This window comes from Pipistrellus hanaki (assembly GCF_964339955.1).
Source record: "Pipistrellus hanaki genome assembly, chromosome: 1".
Classification (NCBI taxonomy): domain Eukaryota; kingdom Metazoa; phylum Chordata; class Mammalia; order Chiroptera; family Vespertilionidae; genus Pipistrellus; species Pipistrellus hanaki.
This window is the reverse complement of record NC_140503.1, coordinates 163,337,534-163,351,720: the sequence shown is the minus strand read 5'-3', so window position 1 is coordinate 163,351,720 and position 14,187 is coordinate 163,337,534. Positions and strand designations below refer to the sequence as shown.

Below are 14,187 nucleotides of genomic sequence, written 5' to 3'. Positions count from 1 at the left end.
AGACTCTTACTATGTGCTAGGCTGAGTGCACTGCCATGCTTGCCCATTTAAGTCTTAGGGCCTTTTGTGTTAGGTGTTTTATCCCTAGTTCACAGGTCCACTTCCTTCACAGGAAGCAGGAGCACAGAGCTGCTAACTAACCCAAGCAGGCAGCCCAGCCAAGATCTGGACCCCAGCTTACCCTTTATATAATCACAGCCACCCTGTGAGAGCCATGTTTTTGCTATTTTCCAAATGAGGATACTGAAAATTCAGAGACATTTGGTGATTTACTCAAAGACACCCAGCTAGTAGATTGCAGACCTGGGTTCAAACGTGTTTCAGACCCCACATTTTGCCACGGAGGCTCCTGCCTGGGCGGAGGGTCACCTAGCCAGCCGAGCCTGAAACTGTGGGATCTCCCTCAGGGTTGGGCTGCATTTGCGCCAAAGTGACTTTAGGCCCAGGGAAACCGGTTCTGCCCACAGTGCTTTGCACACAACCCATGAGGGTCGAGGGGGTGCAGGGCTGAGGGCTGCCAAGCCAAGGTGGAGCCACCCCCCACCCACCTCAAAGCCCTATGCCAACCACGTGGCTAAGGGCTCAGGCATAGTGCATGGTCTCTCCTCACTTCCCAGACGTGGGTGTAGGGGGCAAGGCTGCCCAGCCTGCCTCAGGGCCCGCCCACCTGAGCCTTTTTCTGAGCCCTGGCTCACCACGTGGAGGCCTGGGTCAGAGCAGGCTCAGGGCCCCCCAGGTTTCTCAGCCCCCCTGTTCTCCGCTCCCTGGCCTTGGCACTTGAGTTCACCAGCGATTTGCTCACATTCTCCTGCCCTCACCCAGTGGCGATGCCTCCGCCCTGGCCACCCTGAAGAGAGGACTCGGGATGGGCGTGGAGGTAGAAGCTGATGCACAGTTTTGGGGCAGCGTTTGCTGGTTCTCCCTTAGAGGCGGGGAGGAGGAAGGAGGGGACCGGGATTGTGACCTGTAGTGGGGACATTCGGGCCGCCTGGGAGCGGATCCCCCCTGCCTGCCTTCTCCTCCAGCATCTCCTAGCCACGTGGAACCATGGCAAAATCTGCAACCTTCACTGCATGGCTTTGAAAGCAGGAGCACAATACAACTCCCACATTTTGTAATGGAGAAGCCAAGAAGGTGTGTAACAGCACTGAAATGTTAGGAAGTTGCTCTCTGCGCTTGCTGACTACCCACGCAGCCCCCCCCCCCCCCCCCCCCGCAAAAGCCACCTGGAGAGGGTTCCCCGTGCGTGGTACCTTCAGTTCACAGCCGAAGGCCAGGAGGCCAGGAGCACAGACAGGTTCAGTCACTGCCCAGCCTCTGGAGGCAGGATTCGAACCCTGGCCATCTACTGCTCCTGATGGGATCTGTGGCCTGAACCTGAGTTGTTGGTCCTTTTTGGTCAGTTCTCCAAGCTTCTAATGAAAGAGAGTGTTTCCTGATGAAGGCAACAGACACCTCTTTGGGATGTCCAAGGCTGAGAAGGAAGTAACCCCAGCTCTTGGAAGCAGTCCCTTACCATCTGCTCAGCAACTGGCTTTCTAAAGTGCACTTGCCCTGGTTCCCCCACGGAGTCCTCACGGAGACTTAGTGAGGCAGCCCTCGCCAGCCTTAGAGTGCCTGAGGAGGAGAACCAGGCCCTTTGGGGTGAGGCCATTCAGTGTGTGTGTGGGGGGGGGGGGGGGGAAGGGGGGCTGGTGAAAAGGAACTTAGCTGTTCCTGAAAGCCCAGCCATGGCAGGTCGCCTTTCCTATGGGCAAGTGGTCGCCTAGCAGGAGGCAAGTATTGGCATTAATTCCAGGGAGAAAAGAGGAGGCTGGAGAACATGGCTGGCCCTTAAGTGTGCGTGGTGGCTGCTTGGTCCTTGGAGGGTCCTGGAATGCCTGGAGCACACTACTGGGTGGTCTCCTTGATGATTTATAAGTGTTGCTTCTTCCTGAAAGAGCTACGCCCAGCTGAAGATGGCTTGTCTTGTTCTGCTCAGTGCCCCCTACCTCCCTGCCCCCGCCAGGGCTCTGCACTCTTGGTGAGTCCTCCCAAAGGCAGTCTGAGCAGTGTCTGTGTCTTCCTGATGGGGTAGTGCCTTCCCTGGGTCTCTACCAGAGATCTTACTAGCCTACACGGAAGCCCATCTCTGTCATTTGACCTTGACTGCATACTTCTCCCTGTGGTGGTGCCCTTTATTAAGCCATGGACACTGCAGAATTCAGACAGGAATTATCTGGGTCTGGCAGGTACCTCCTTGCCTTGCCTTGCCACCCAAATGTTGAACCCAGAAGCAGCTGTAAGTGGCTTGGGGGACAGAACACCTAATTCAGCCCCCCAACCCAGGTAAGAAATGGAACCTGCTGCACTTTCTCAGTGCATTGCTTTCCCCAGGACCTCTCCACAAGTTCAGGGGATCCCTGCTTGTCTGGAAACATTAACTTCCTGGGGTCTAACTAGGGTAAACTGATTCTAGAACGTAGATAATGCTATGAGGGATCTCACCACATCACCAGCCCTAGCCAGTGTGGCTCAGCTGGTTGGGCATTGTCCTGTGTGCACCAACCAAAAGGTGGCAGGTTCAATTCACAGTCAGGGCACATGCCTGGGTTGTGGCTTGATCCTTGGTGGGGGGCATGCAGGAGGCAGCCACCCATCATGTTTCCCTCTCATATCAATGCTTCTCCCCCTCCTCCCTCCCTCTTCCTTCCTCTCTCTCTCTCTTCTCTCTCTCTCTCTCTCTCTCTCTCTCTCTCTCTCTCTCTCTCTCTCTCTCTCTCTCCAAAAATCAATTTAAAAAATCTTTAAAACAATATTCCATAGAACTCTACTCAGTTTTGCTTCTCCAGGACCAATTGCTCTCCTATGACTTTACACAAACTATTTTACCAAAACCATCTTACAAAAAAATGCAAAAAGGATCACTGACTACTTTATGGGCATGCAGCCAAGAAAAATGACACAGTCCAGTTTTTTTTTTTATTGCTACCCTTAAAAATATTCACCCAAACCTGCTTAAACACACACACACACACACACACACACACACACACACACATTGTCTGATCAGGTATAAACTTGTTCAGACATAAATTCAATTCTAGGCCTTAAAAAAAAAAACCCAACTCAACATGCAGGTTTTTATATTTAATATGTTTATTCTTATTATGAATTTGTGAATGACTTATTTGACAATTCTGGATATTTATTCTTAAAATATAGGTTTTTCATAAAACTTAAAGGAAACTGTGACTATCTTGGTTACCTTTATATTACACTAGTGGAGTAGCTTGCCTCAGCTGGCTGCCCCACCCACTGTTACTGTAGCTTCCCCCTTCTTACTCTGTAGCTCATTGCCCTGCCCTCCTAGTGATCAGTAGTTAAGCATCACAGCATAACAACCATTTGCATATTACCTTTTTATTATATAGGATTAATAGATGACTACCAAATTCATCTGGGAATTGGGTTCTCAATCCCCAAGTGCAAAAGAACAAATATGTATCAATCCCTCTGATTATTATTTCTATTATTTCTACCACATTAAAATATAGGTAAGGGCCCTGACTGGTGTAGTTCAGTTGGTTGGGCATCAACCTGTTCACAGAGAGGTTGCCAATTTGATTCCCCATCAGGACACAAGCCTAAGTTATGTGCTTGATCCCCAGTAGGGGTCATGCAGGAGGTCACTGATCCATGTTTCACTCTCACATCAATGTTTCTCTCTCTCTCTAAAAAAAAAATAATAATAATTAAAAAAATCAATAAAAATTTTAATATAAAATAGAGCATAGCTTAAAAATGTGGATAGGTACAGTGTAGGGGAGGGTAAAGGATAAAGAAGGCCAAATATCCATATGACCCTATGAGCCAATGTCACCCCAATAAATTTAATAAAATAAAATAAAATACAGGTACAATAGTGTTTATGGTAGTCATGCTGTTACTATTGTTTATGACAAGTTGATCTTGGAATTCTTTAAGAGACCATTTCTCCAAGTATTGGAATTAAAGGAATACTTAATTTAAAAATTGGTAGTTTTTAATTGCTTATGAAAATCTGTTAAAAGTTATTGGCTTTCTTGCTGAAACCGGTTTGGCTCAGTGGTAGAGCGTCGGTCTGCGGACTGAAGGGTCCCAGGTTTGATTCCAGTCAAGGGCATGTACATTGGTTGTGGACACATCCCAGATAGGGGCTGTGCAGGAGGCAGCTGGTCAATGTTTCTCTCTCATTGATGTTTCTAGTTCTCTATCTCTCTCCCTTCCTCTCTGTAAAAAATCAATAAAATATATATTTTTAAAAAGTTATAGGCTTTCTGTACAATGTTTGGGGACACATTCTCCCATCAGTGCTAAAATAATACCTCTGGATTAAGTAAGGAAACACCTGCAATTCATTTGAATTGGAATAATGAAAGATGGCTTTCACTCAAACATTCCAATTTGCAATTGAGTAGAAGAGCACTTTGGGTATGAGAACATAGATTGTGAAGAAATAAACTATATTTCTAAGGCTCTACCGAAGCAATGTGTAGCATCACTGTTGTGGTTACTAACTGATATCTACTTCCCCAAATCCTTTTCATTTCTTTTCTGTTTTGCTTCTCATTTTCCCTGGAGAACATCAGACGTCTGTCTCTCCTCAGGCTGCAGGGAAGTTTGCCATGGACAGATTCCAAGCTTGAATGTTCTGGGCATGTTGTGCTCTGCGTAGACCCTCTTCCTAGGAGAGGAATGGTTTGAGCTGCTCTTCCTCCAGTAGTCCAACTTAGAATCTAAGTCCGCATTCAGAGGGCTAGCTGGGATCAGGTGCCAGGGAAGATGCCCAGTATGTACCCACTGTATGTCAATAAGCATCTCTCTTTTTAACTCAGGAATTACACACAGCCTAAAAGAAAGAGGAAATGAGGTGGAACTCAAATCCTGAGTGTTGGGATAATGTTCCTTTTCCCTGGTTGAGCAAAGAAATTCTAGGTAGAGCTTCTCAACTTGGTGACATTCCTAAGGTCTAGAGTCAATCTTCTCAAAATCTGATGCTGTCTCCCATTTGAGATGGCTGGACACACCTTGGTCCCCAGTCTGCCTGGAAAGCTTGGCCCAGAGGATAAGGAGGCCCAGCATGGCTGACTGTGGTCCTGCCTACATTTCCTTCCTCCAATTTTCCTCCTGCTAATGAGGTCTGTGCAAGATTGCAGCGTCTGACTCTCAAAAACCTTTGTAACCTGCAGATTGTACAAGAAGCTAGGATACTCCTTGTCAGCTCTGTAGATATTTATTTGGGAAGGCATATAAAGGCTAGGAGAATCCAAATGGTCAAGATCCTGTGTATTGGATCTGAGTCACAGGTGACCATGAGGCATTGATTTCAGATTTGTGGTGGTGCCTTTATCACCTCAGTTGCTAATCCTGCTGGAAGTCATACTCAGAAGCCATTGAGCCAGCTGACTACAACCCAGATAGATCTAGGAGAGGAAATGAATTAATTACACAAAGTCCTCAAACCTTAACCAGCTCACTGTTGAACTCCAACATAATGGCAAATGGAACTTGAGATACCTTGGTTTCAAACTTGAGAAGTGACAGCAGTAGTTGTAGAAGTAGCAGCAGCAGCAGCAGCAGCAGCAGAAGCATTAAAAACAGCCATCATTTATTGAGAAAGAGGAAATGCGAAGAGAGAAAAATGTGAGTCAGGAATTGGGAACCTAGGGTCTATCACAGGTTACAAAATTATCCATCTTTTCCTTATGTTTTTTGCTCTCCCAGGACCAGCCTGGGAAACATTCACTGATTTATCACCTGTTGAACCAACTGAAATACTTAGTTACAAACTTAGACCCAAAATGAGATTGCCATGTATACTTTAAAAAACTAAAAACAAATAATAATAAAAAACCAACACTGTCCCCCATCCAGCTCAGCAAGTCTTCCTCTTCTTGCCTCTAAGTGATTCCCTAGAAACTTCCATAGTCTCCATTGTGAGGCTACGAAGTTCCTTTTCCTGCCTCCCCCAACTCTCACAGCCCCTTCCAGAGACCTTTCTGTGGGAAAATAATAAGCTTAGGAAAAACTTTCCATTGTCTGTTTTCTTGGCATCCGTCTTGTCTTCCGGTATGTTTTTCCTTCACCATGAATTGCTATATATTTTTTGACAACTAAACGTTTGCTGGTGTAGAGGTTTGGAAATAGAATTTTAGTGGCGGATGAACCAGGACCTAGAAAAAGATAAAGAAAAACAATGTATCTTCATTCTTTTAGGGTAACAATCTTTCTAAGTGAGTTATCCTTACAGATTTTACCTGCCTCCTATCACAGAAGTGGAGATATTTGGGGCCCCATTTCTCTACCCTGGGGAGAGAAACAACATGTACATTCTAATACTCTTTAAGAATCAGATTTCCTTTCTTACCCTTTCTCCATCCTCTTACTTGGGTTGGAAAAGGCTGCACTTCAGGAATCATTCATTCACTGGCCTCTCTCCAGCTGCCTCTTTCCAAACAGTACTGCAGTTGTCTACACATGTATCTTTACCATGACTGCTGGGAGCCTTGCTGAAGTGGAGCTAGGTGAACACATCCTCACTCTTCATTGTCATCCTTCTAATTATTTAGTTGGAAATAACCCCCAGAGCAAAGAGCTCCAAATATATGCATAAACTCATTGTTCCATGTGAATTAGATAAAACTGTTGGCCAAGATACACTTTTATAGCACTCTTTAAGGCTGAATAAATGCCTCAAGCCTTTATTTAGTGTCAGTGAATTCCAGGGAGTAATAATGTAGAGTGATTTCAGCTGGGACCGGTTTGGCTCAGTGGTAGAGTGTCGGTCTGGGGACTGAAAGGTCCCAGGTTCGATTCCAATCAAGGGCATGTACCTTGGTTGCAGGCACATCCCCAGTAGGGGGTGTGTAAGAGGCAGCTGATAGATGATTCCCTCTCATTGATGTTTCTAACTCTCTATCTCTCTCTTCCTCTCTGTGAAAAATCAATAAAATATCTTTTTAAAAAATGTAGAGTGATTTCAAAGTAGTTTATGCACCATTTTCACCCATGCATTTCCAGAGAAATAGACATAACCTGTAGATTTTCTTTACCTCCTTTCAGTGATGGCATTGTGGACCATTTATATTACCAAGCAAATATGTTCCACTTAAAATACTGGAAAACCTGCAAAACAGGAATTTATAGCTTCATCTTACCCATATTTGCTTTTTTGTTTGTTTGTTTTGTTATGTCAGTCATTTAATACATAAGACAAAGCATTGGTTGGATTTGTAAAATGTCAGAAATTATTTTCTTTGGGGTACTCCCCCCCAAAAAATAAATAGGGGAAATCTAATTAGGGGGCAGTAAGATGAAACTGAGAGGAAATATCATCTGATGGCCACATTCTCAATACATCTCTCCCCTCCTTGATACATCTTAGCTATTTTCTGCTTGAGATTTGGAAAGTCAACATTCCTTACCCCCAACTTAAGTACCAGAAACATTATTTCATGCAAACTGGAATCTAGATTTTAGTACCTCAAATGAGTTAGAGTCTAAGATATGTCCTTTTCATTTAAGAAAAGAAAGGCCAGGCAAAAGAAAAATGCCTTCCATTTAGAGTTTAAGGTTTTCCAGAATGTCCACATCCTGGAATAGATGCTTTTATATTTAGAACATGTAATAGATTTTTTTTTTTTAAATGGCTCGCATGGGCAGATGCTTTTTTTTGGGAAAAGCAAACTTCCTGTTCTCTAAATAACAGCGAAAGAAGGGTCTAAGGAATGTTCTGCTCAACAGTTTAATGGAATTAGGTTTGAGTTCACTGTCCCCAAACCACTCACACACCTTCCTTCTCTTTATCAGTCTGTAGTTTCTAAGGGACCACAACTCTCTTGTGGCAACTTCTTCATCTTATTTTGCTCCTGTTTATACTGGTGTCTCTTTCTTTATCCCTTTAGTATCCTCTGAATTCATGTAAATGCCTGGGGACTAATTTTTCATATTATGGGTTATTTTTGAGGTGCTTAAGGCGATTCTTTTGACATTTCTAATTCCTACCCTTTCTTTAAACAAGTGATGGAGGGAGAGGAGAGAGAGAGAGAGAGAGAGAGAGAGAGAGAGGGAGGGAGGGAGGGGAAGATTAATGGAGCATCCAGTCATAAGACAATCGATGGCTAAATACAGTGATTCTCATACATGGACCTGTGAGAACCCTCAGCATAGAGCCTTGGTCATTACATGAGTTGCCCTTAGCCAAAGTATTTAAAAGTGTGCACACGTGCATACAGAGAAATGATAAGTTAAAACACGACTGCTGTTTGAGAAGCTTTCTTTGAAAAAATCAGTGGCTAAATCCGAAATTAATGGATAATCCCCACCCCCATCTCCCCCGAATATATATGGGGATTTTCCAACCCTGAACTCCAGCTTAATCCTAGGTGACAGCTCCTTCTGATGGGAAGGACTAGGAAGTTATGTGTGGATTGACCAGGCCCGGTGAAAAGAGAAGGGAACACAGAGAGAAAGACCAAAGAGAAAAGAACTCACTTTGTGGGAAATTCATAGCCTATTTTTTGTTCTTCTCCTCAGCAGAATCCTTTTCTGGCCTCCTTGGACCGTAGGCTCCGGGAGGAGAGGCGTTCAGAGCCTCGCTGCCTCACTGGGTTCCGGAGGGAGGGAGGTCCCAGAGCTGTGAGAGAGGCTCAGACTAACACCTTGCGCATCCTTTCCTCTAAAGCGGCTCTTCCCAACCCCCAACCCACCGCCTCCTTCAGACGCGGGGTAAACCCAGGCCGTTTCCTCTCCTCGGTTGTGTCTGGTTGCCATTCTGCTGTGCCCACTTGGCCGGCTACGAAGCCCATGTACCTAAAAGCTCACAGATTGCCCTCTTCAATGCAATGGTGCTGGGGAGAGGGGGTGGTGAGGGAGTGGGACCCCTATCCCACTCAAAGGCCTTTTCCTCCCTTAGGAGCAGAGAGTTGAACTGCGAGAAAGAACCCCAGAATCCCTGGCGAAAATGCGTGGCGGTCTGTGGAAGGAGCCAACTTTCAGGCTGTTAAAGACCTCAAGTCATTAGCGTCAGCTGTTGCCTTACAAGGGCCAGCCAGCGCCTCTGAGTGGCTCAGCGCACAGGGAGCTCCGGAGGCAGCCTGACCACCCCACCCACTCTCCCACCGCCGGCTGGATGGCAACACCCCTCCGGAGCACATCTCGGTAATGATCTTTACTTTGACTCCCTCCTCCCGGCTCCTCTACTCCACCCCCCACCTCCGGAGGTCTTAGACTGCGGGCGGACCCCAGTGTGGAACCCCGTCAGGGACTCTGCAGAATGCGAAGTGCAGAGGGCGGAACAGCGGGAGTAGCTTGAGGACTATAACCTGGGTTCATCCCACCCATCTTCTCTTCCCCGCTTCCCCCACCCGGGGACTGACCCGGGGACTGGTGTCCCGGGACCAGGCGACCCCTATCAATCCCCTTAGGCCTGGCAGCATCTCCACACTCGCTGCCTTGCCCCATCTCTCGCTCCGCAGAGAGGCAGAGAGAGTGGGCCAAAAGCTCGCCAAAGCGCACCCTTTCTGATGCTTGCTTGCTAGGAAGAGCTTGGTGGGGTGCGAGCTCCTGGAGAGAGAGAGCTGGGGCTGATTTATCAACCCCAGGCAAATAGCTGCGCGCAGGACCAGTGCCGGCTCAGGGCCATAGAATCCATCCCTTGGGCTCATCCGAGACCCCCTTCCCCAGCACAGAACTCCGACTCCAGGAAATGCGCGCGGGTCGGTGCGGCCGAGGGTTCCATCTTTCTGTCCGGGGTTCTCCAAGTGCCCAGGGAAACGGGGAAAGGCCCTTACCAGTTCTGTGGGCACTTCCCTTTGGGACCCCCCTCCCCCAACTGATTCCCCTTCCTACCGGTCTCGGAGGGGCGATGCTTTAGGAGGAGGCGGTGCGCAGAGAGGAGCTGCCACTTGGGGAAGGCAGGCCGGGGAGATGGCTTGCAGGCAGCCAGCGCCAGCGGGAGCGCCCAGCCCAGCAAAGAGTTAACGGGAGGGGACGTGGGCTGTCACGCGTCATTGGGCAGATTATGTGCAGCAAACAAAAAGTGTGTGTCTGCGTGCCAGTCAGTCACTGCATCGGGTCCATCTGTACAACTCTCCTCCTTCTCTCTCTCTCTCTCTCTCTCTCTCTCTCTCTCTCTCTCTCTCTCTCTCTCTCTCTCTCTTGCTCTCCCATCATTTCACTCTCCCCATCTCTCCAGCTCTCTGCCCTCTCTTAGGCAGAGCCTCCTAGACAGCAATACTTACACCCCTGGACATGGACACGCACTGATACAAAAGGCGAAAGAAACACTGGAGAGCATCTCCTCCGGGCTCCAGGAGGCGTTTTTTTTTTTTTTTTTTTGGCCTTTGCATCCCCGACCTTCTTACTGGTAAGTCTATTTGCATGGGTGTGGGAGGGGGAGGGGAGGCAGCAGGTTTGGTGTGGAGAGTGGAAAATTTTTGTGCCTCCGTTTGTTTCCTCAGTATCCAGAAAAGGGGGGGAAATAATCGTAGAGGGGATCGCCGCTGCCAATAAGATGATACAAAGGGAGGAGCCGGCAGAGAGCACTTTGCCCGAGAAGCGAGCGGCTGGGCTGGGGAGAGCGCGGCCGCCAGACAATGCCTGCCTCCGGGGGAGGGTAGCGGCCGGCGGCAGCGCGGGCTGCCCGGCTCGGGAAGGGATGCAGAAAGGATGCTGGGGCGGAAGAGACCCGGGGCCTGGAGGATGGAGGATGAGGATGCTGAGCTGGGAGAGGCTAGGTGGCGAAGCCCGCCGCGCTCGGAGTAGCCAGACCCGGCTTTCCCTTCTCCCGGGTGTTCCGGGCGGCGGGCGCGGACCCCCCTGAGCGGCGCGGGTCTTTGCACCGTATTGTTCGGGGGAGCTGCATCTTAATGACTGCCCCCCTGCTGTTGCCCGACGTGACGGGGCGACCTCCGGGCACAATGAAACGCTTGTGTGAAAGAGACTTTTTTAAAAGGAGAAATTGGGGCAGAAAACGCTGAGTTGGGAACATTGAAAAGGAGAGAGAACAGGATTTCGTGGAAAAAAAGGAGATGAGAGGTTCCAGAGGGTTTTTAAACATATATATTTACATGTTCAGTTGGAGGCGAGGAAGACTACTTTGTGTGGAGTAAACATGCCCAGAGATAGAGGCGGTAGCATAAAGTAAGTTTCTTCTTTAGGGCTATTTCGCTTATGTCTGTCTGGCAGGCACAGCCCTATACTTGACATTTGGGGGGTGCAGCAGTGTGAATGAAAAAGAAGAAGAAGAAGCTGACCAAAGTTTCATGCTCTGTTAACTGGAAAGTGGAAAAAAAAAAGCACTACCTTGTAATCATATTTGCAAGATTAATTGGTTTATAGACATTACGATAAAAACGGACATTACCAATATTCCGTCATGAACAGCTTCTCAGAAAAAGATTGAAGTCCACACTTTCCCGCTACTTACATTATACAAAACATCCATCAATGACTGCCTGTGGTGGGTGGGCTTTCGGAGGGAAAAACCAACGTGGGGAAATCTTTGAATCGATCAGAAAGAGTGAACAATGATGCCGTTTGTTCAAAACTAGTTTACATTTTAAACACCAGCTCTGTTTATGTTTTTTTTTTAAATGATAAATCTTGTAGGCAGTGTCCAGTGGCAAAGGAAGAAAAATGTCAAATGACAGCTTAATAGACAGCCCTCCATCCGGGCATCACTTTTCTCAGTTGCTGCGGATGCGACAGCTGGAGAGTCCACCAGGGCTACTCCAGCCAGGCGGCCCCCTCTTACCCAGACGGGGTCTATCTGGGGGAGCCAGAATTCACCAGTCACTACCCAGGCGGTATTTCAAACGGGGGACACTTCTGGCCTGCCCTTACCTTCTCACTTCAGGAGGCACATGCGACTCAGTCCACCCCCTTGTATAACAAGGTAACTGGGATTCGCCCTCACCCATAAATAAGCATGTGGAGAAAAAAATAATTACCTCAGCTTGCTGCTTCTGATTAAAGCCTCGGAAGGACAGTGTTGGATTATGGTAATGAGCCGGCATAAGTCCCCTCTCCTAGGCTGCAGAGAAAGGTTAGCTGACACGGAATCAGTGGCCCTGACACTACTTGAAATCCATTCGCCATGCTCCGCTGTCTCCACCTGTTCGCTAATGCTGCTCCCCTCTTTGGAAGAAAATGAAATAAAATCAGCCCGGAAGGAAAGGAGAGGAGCTTTCTTCCAAGAGTTTGAAGTTTCTTTCAGTCAAGAGAGTCTGTAAAAAATACTAGTACTCTCCTCTGCCTTCACCCTTCCCAAATCCTGCCCCATCCACCCCCAAGTTATTGAAAAAATATATATAATCTCATTTTCTCATATTCATTCTCTCTCTCTCTCTCTCTCTCTCTCTCTCTCTCTCTCTCTCTCTCATCTACCCTGAACTCCCACTATTCCAATATCTTCTTAAAAGGAAAGTATTCCTTAGTTGGCATCTTCACAATATGCAGAATTCAATCTGCTATTGGCTTTATTTCTGAAATAAGAGCTATACAAAATATCAGGCAAAATTCAAGAAAAATCTGTCGAGTACTTAAAACACTCCATCTGGATTCATAAAGGCAAAAGGAGTAACATAACTCCTGTGTGTTTGTCTCCAGTGATGGAGGATTCGGGCGTCCAGCGAGGCATCTGGGACGGGGATGCCAAGGCTGTCCAGCAGTGTCTGACAGACATTTTCACCAGCGTTTACACCACCTGCGACATTCCCGAGAACGCTATATTCGGTCCCTGCGTCCTGAGCCATACTTCCCTGTACGACAGCATAGCTTTCATAGCTCTCAAGTCCACCGACAAAAGAACAGTTCCTTACATCTTCCGGGTAAGTCTTGGCCGTCTTGGCCGATGCTGCCTAGGGTGGGGGTGGGGGGGTCATTTCCTGTTGCAAGCACACTACGAATCATTCTATTGACAAGCTCAGAGGTTCTGAAGGTAGACATTGAAGTCATGCAAGTCGTTCTATTTTTCACACCAAAAAATTGAAAAGGAAACTTAGACTTAAGTTGTTGTTAACTGATTTTCTGGAACAGATGATAGCATTTGATTTGGAATACCAGGCATGTCTAAAGCAGTGACTTAATTCTGGGCTTTCCTAGTGATTACCTTAACTATGGGAATTTTCAGAAGATTGAGGCTATTTGCATAATAAGTACTTTCTCTAAGTATTTTTATCCTAAGTTCCTAAGTATTAGGGACATTAGTCTTCCAACATAGCAGGCCTTTTGTTTCCCTAAATAATATTACCCCTTCTGGAAAGAGATAGCTAGTGCCCGGAGTTTGTATTTACATAAAAAATGTTAAAGAAATATTCTTTAAATCCTCACCAGAGGCTATTTTTCCATTGATTTTAAAGAGAGTGGGAGAGGGAAAGACAGAGAGAACATCCATGTGAGAGAAATGCATTGATTAGTTGCCTCCTGCACACACGACTTGACAATAAAATTACTTTTAATTCATATGTTTAAGTTTAGAGAAAAAAAAGCCCTCTTACTTCCCATTCTTTCTCTACAAATATTGTTTAAGCCAAAATTAGGAAGATGAGTGAAGCCACACAATCATATCTGAGATCTCACCTTTTTATTTCCAAAACAAACCAAATTCCCCCACATTTTTGTAATGCAGGATAATTTAGAAGTAAATTCTCAAGAGGTTAACACTAATTTGAATTGGAAGAAAATTTCCTCATTTTATATTCAAGCAATATGAGGAAAAAGACTACTTAAATAACCTATGATTGATGCAGATTTCAAAAGACGACTCTCTTGCCTGCTGGTTACATGCCTGAGGGTGGGTGCCAACTTGGGTCGGGTTTTTGGAATCTTGATCTCAGATAATTCTTTGGAAAAGAATGACATACAGGCAATGGCCCCGGTTCCTCTGGCTTCCGTCTCTCACAAGAGTCTCCCTCCCCCAAACCCCTTCCTTCTTGTATTCATTCTTTTTTTCTACACTGTAGGTAGACACCTCCGCGGCAAGTGGTTCCTCAGAAGGTCTCATGTGGCTGCGTCTGGTCCAATCAGCCAGAGATAAAGAGGAGCAGAACCTGGAGGCCTATATAAAAAACGGACAGCTGTTTTACCGCTCTCTCCGCAGGATTGCCAAAGACGAGGAGTTACTAGTTTGGTACGGGAAAGAACTGACTGAGTTACTCTTGCTCT

General features: G+C 46.8%; 1 protein-coding gene across 1 annotated transcript in view; it reads left to right on the top strand.

The window, feature by feature from the left end:
• The window catches only part of PRDM8 (PR/SET domain 8), a gene marked incomplete at its 3' end in the record, with an annotated part of 28,436 nt that overhangs the window by 233 nt on the left and 14,016 nt on the right, over nt 1–14,187 (top strand). The window contains exons 2-5 of the mRNA XM_084865689.1: nt 8,936–9,180; nt 10,217–10,387; nt 12,631–12,851; nt 13,986–14,182. Coding sequence (XP_084721815.1) covers nt 12,633–12,851; nt 13,986–14,182 — 416 coding nt within the window. The 5' untranslated portion in view covers nt 8,936–9,180; nt 10,217–10,387; nt 12,631–12,632. The remainder of the gene's footprint in view (nt 1–8,935; nt 9,181–10,216; nt 10,388–12,630; nt 12,852–13,985; nt 14,183–14,187) is intronic.